The sequence below is a fragment of the Geospiza fortis genome, unplaced genomic scaffold (genome assembly GCF_000277835.1).
Source record: "Geospiza fortis unplaced genomic scaffold, GeoFor_1.0 scaffold31, whole genome shotgun sequence".
NCBI classification, from domain to species: Eukaryota; Metazoa; Chordata; class Aves; order Passeriformes; family Thraupidae; genus Geospiza; species Geospiza fortis.
This window is the reverse complement of record NW_005054483.1, coordinates 38,025-41,783: the sequence shown is the minus strand read 5'-3', so window position 1 is coordinate 41,783 and position 3,759 is coordinate 38,025. Positions and strand designations below refer to the sequence as shown.

General features: G+C 55.8%; 1 protein-coding gene across 1 annotated transcript in view; it reads right to left on the bottom strand.

The window, feature by feature from the left end:
- KSR2 (kinase suppressor of ras 2) overlaps positions 1 to 2,387 on the bottom strand; it is a 79,396-nt gene extending 77,009 nt beyond the window's left edge. Inside the window, exons 1-3 of the mRNA XM_031063150.1 lie at positions 2,361 to 2,387; positions 1,691 to 1,831; positions 495 to 645 (exon numbers count right to left, since the gene is read on the bottom strand). Coding sequence (XP_030919010.1) covers positions 495 to 645; positions 1,691 to 1,831; positions 2,361 to 2,387 — 319 coding nt within the window. The remainder of the gene's footprint in view (positions 1 to 494; positions 646 to 1,690; positions 1,832 to 2,360) is intronic.
- Between the last annotated feature and the right edge of the window lie 1,372 nt (positions 2,388 to 3,759).

The following is a 3,759-nucleotide window of genomic DNA, read 5'->3' as shown; positions in this document are numbered from 1 at the left end:
AGCCATTCCCTGTGTCCTGTCCCTCCATCCCTTGTCCCCAGTCCCTCTCCAGCTCTCCTGGAGCCCCTTTAGGCCCTGCAAGGGGCTCTGAGCTCTCCCTGGAGCCTTCTCCTCTCCAGGTGAGCACCCCCAGCTCTCCCAGCCTGGCTCCAGCCCTTGGAGCATCTCCTCCTCTGGTCTCACTCCAGCAGCTCCAGGTCCCTCCTGATGTTGGGGACCCCACACTCAGGGGCAGCTCTGCAGGTGGGGTCTCACCTGAGCGGGGCAGAGGGGCACAATCCCCCCCTCCTTTCCTGGGCAGGGGGTTTTGGGGTCCCAGCTCTCGCCCATCAGCACCCCCAAATCCTTTTCCCAGATGTTCCCTGCAGGAAATGATTCCCAGCCAGCCCCAGGGATGCAGCAGCTCTGCCAACATTAAAATCACACTCCCGGTGCCCCCAGAGCAGGATGGTGGCACCCAGGCCGGGCAGGCTGAGGGGACAGGGGGCACTCACCGGACTTGTGGACGCTGCGGAGGCAGGACAGGGACGCGTTCAGCCGGGCACACTCCTCGCTGTTGGCCCCAAACTTCTCCACGGTGGCACAGACCTGGTCATCGGTCATGTCCAGCAGATCCTCCAGGCTGAGTTGCCCTGGGGCGATCTCCTGAGGGAGGAATGGGTCAGGAACGAGGGAGGAGGAGCAAATCCCCTGGAGCATCCTCTGCACCTCAGGAACAACCCATTCTCTTCAGGCCATGGACACAAACCCCTCCATTTCCCACCTGAATTCCCAAGAAAACCTGGAGGAACTGAGGTTTTATTTCCAGTTTTTCTACAATTTTAGGTAAATCCAGACCCAGTTCAGCCTCTGGGAGCACCAAAAAACCCATCCCTGAGTGGGAACACGCAGCACCTGAGCTTCACTCCAGAATTCCCTTTTCCCTGGAGGTGGGATGGCCTTTGGGTGCCACCCCCCCACTGCACCTGCAGGAGCCCGGGGTGTGGCGGGAGGACACTGATGGGGACATGGGGGATGTCCCCAGTGCAGAGGGGTCCGTGTGACACCCACTGGGGACAGCAGCAGGGCGTCCTCGCTGCTGGGTGGGGTCAAAAATCCACAGGAAAAAAAAGGGAAGGAAAGGGAAAATGGGAATGGGAAATGAAAGGGAAAATGGGAAGGGAGAATGGGAAAGGGGAAGGGAAAAGGGAGAAGGGGAAAGGGGAAAATGGGAAAAGGAGAAGGGGAAGTGGAGAAGGGGGAAAGGGGAAATGGGAAGAGGAAATGGTAAAGGGGAAGGGGAAAAGGAAAAAGGGGAAAAGGAGAAGGGGGAAGGAAAAAGGGGGAAAGGAAAAAAAGGGGGAAAGGGAAGGGAAGGGAAGGGAAGGGAAGGGAAGGGAAGGGAAGGGAGGAAAGGAAAGGAAAGGGAAAGGAAAGGGAAAGGAAAGGGAAAGGAAAGGAAAGGAAAGGAAATTCAGAGGAAAGGAAAGGAAAGGAAATTCAGAGGAAAGGAAAGGGAAAGGAAAGGAAAGGAAAGGAAAGGAAAGGAAAGGAAAGGAAAGGAAAGGAAAGGAAAGGAAAGGAAAGGAAAGGAAAGGAAAGGAAAGGAAAGGAAAGGAAAGGAAAGGAAAGGAAAGGAAAGGAAAGGAAAGGAAAGGAAAGGAAAGGAAAGGAAAGGAAAGGAAAGGAAAGGGGAATGGCCAGCCCTTACCTCCATCACCTCCTTGCGGATGTCGACGATGCGGAACCAGTGCAGGAGCTGGGGGAAGCCCTCCAGTTTGGCATTGCGCTCCTGCAGGGCCACCTTCCTCTTGCAGGACAGCTGCCGGCTGAAATACTTCACCAGTTTGCTCTGGGAAAGAAGGAGAAACCCTCATGGGATCCCCCACTGGCAGCTGGGGCTCAGCTCTCACTCTGCCCCATCCCAAGGCTCAAAATTCTGCCACAAAACGCTCCTGCAGCCAAGAGCATCGAGGTTTGGTGTCCAAGAGGGAATTTTCCCTCCCAAAAATCCCTTTATCAGCTCAACCCAGCGCTGGGCTCTCGTTCAGGGGGTGGGCAGCCCTTGGCACCCCTGGGGGTGTGAGGGGGACAGGGGGACAGGCCCCACTTTTCCCACAAACGCTGCCCCATCCCAGTGCTGCCCAGCCACCCACGGGACACTTTTCCCATTTCTGCTCTCAGCCTCAGGTCCAAGAGACCCCTAAAGGACACAGTCCCCACTCTTACACCCAGGTTTGATGCTGAGAACCCCTCAAACATCCCTCAAAAGCCACACTCCCCTCTTGTACCCCGCACAAAAACCCTACAAGGGGAGCAGCCACAGCATCACATCCCAAGGCTGGAACGTGGCATTTTCTCCTCATTCCCTCCTCACCAACCCAAATCTTCCTCTCTCCTCGCTCCATCTCCCCTCTCTGCTCCTTTGCAGCCCCATCCCTGCTCGGATCATCCCCCAAATCCCCCCACCCCGAGGCCGGAGCTGTTCCCAACCACAGCCCAGCTCCCAGAATGAAGCTGCCCTCCTTTCCCGGGAATTCAGAGCAGGGCTGGGAAGCTGCTGGGATTTCCTGCTCCTGCTTTTCCAGCTGGGTGATTCCTCGTTGCCTGCAGCACTAGATGGTGCTGTGCCTCTGCTCCTGCACACCCCAAAAACAGCCGGGTGGAATATGGGCTGCTTTGGGATACAGGGATGAGGGGAGAACCCCCATGGTGGGATTTGGGACTTTCCCCATCTTTCCCGGCCCTTTCCTGGAAATTAAATTTCCTCCATTCCCCCCACTCTTCCCCCATTCCCAGCTCACCTCTGCATGCTGGTGGTGGGGGCTGCCCTGTCCCCAGCCCCATTCCCACCCAGGACCCTGATTTTGGCACTGCTGATGCTCACAAATCGCCTTTATTCCCTTTGGGATCCCACCTGGAGAGGCTGAACGGAGAACAGGCTGGGGGCACGATGTGGATTTTTTAGGAATTTCTTTGCCTGGTGTTTTGTGTCCATGCAAGGGCGTTTTTTGGGAGACAGGAGCTGCCTCTGGGTGTGTTCAAAGTGCCTGGGGCTGCTCCAGCTCCAAAAGCCTGGAGTGTGTTTGGGATGTGAGATCCGGGATGATCCTTAAACCTTTGATTGTTTGTTTTGGGAATGTTTTTCCTTAAAAATCAGCCCAGGAAGTGGAGCAGGGCTCTGCAGAGCTGAGGGCTCCCTGCAGCCCCCCGGGTGTGGATTTGCCTCATTTTTGGGGGTTAATTTTCAGGAATTAATCTCTGGTATCCAGCTGAGGATAGGGAGAAGCTGCCAGGGGGTGACAACCCTGTCCTGAGCTCCTGGCAGGGCCCTCACCCACCTGGGGGGTGATTTTGGGGGTGATGGCAACCAGAGATTAATTCCTGGAAACTAACCCCCAAAAATGAGGCAAATCCACACCCGGGGGGCTGCAGGGAGCCCTCAGCTCTGCAGAGCCCTGCTCCACTTCCTGGGCTGATTTTTAAGGAAAAACATTCCCAAAACAAACAATCAAAGGTTTAAGGATCATCCCGGATCTCACATCCCAAACACACTCCAGGCTTTTGGAGCTGGAGCAGCCCCAGGCACTTTGAACACACCCAGAGGCAGCTCCTGTCTCCCAAAAAACGCCCTTGCATGGACACAAAACACCAGGCAAAGAAATTCCTAAAAAATCCACATCGTGCCCCCAGCCTGTTCTCCGTTCAGCCTCTCCAGGTGGGATCCCAAAGGGAATAAAGGCGATTTGTGAGCATCAGCAGTGCCAAAATCAGGGTCCT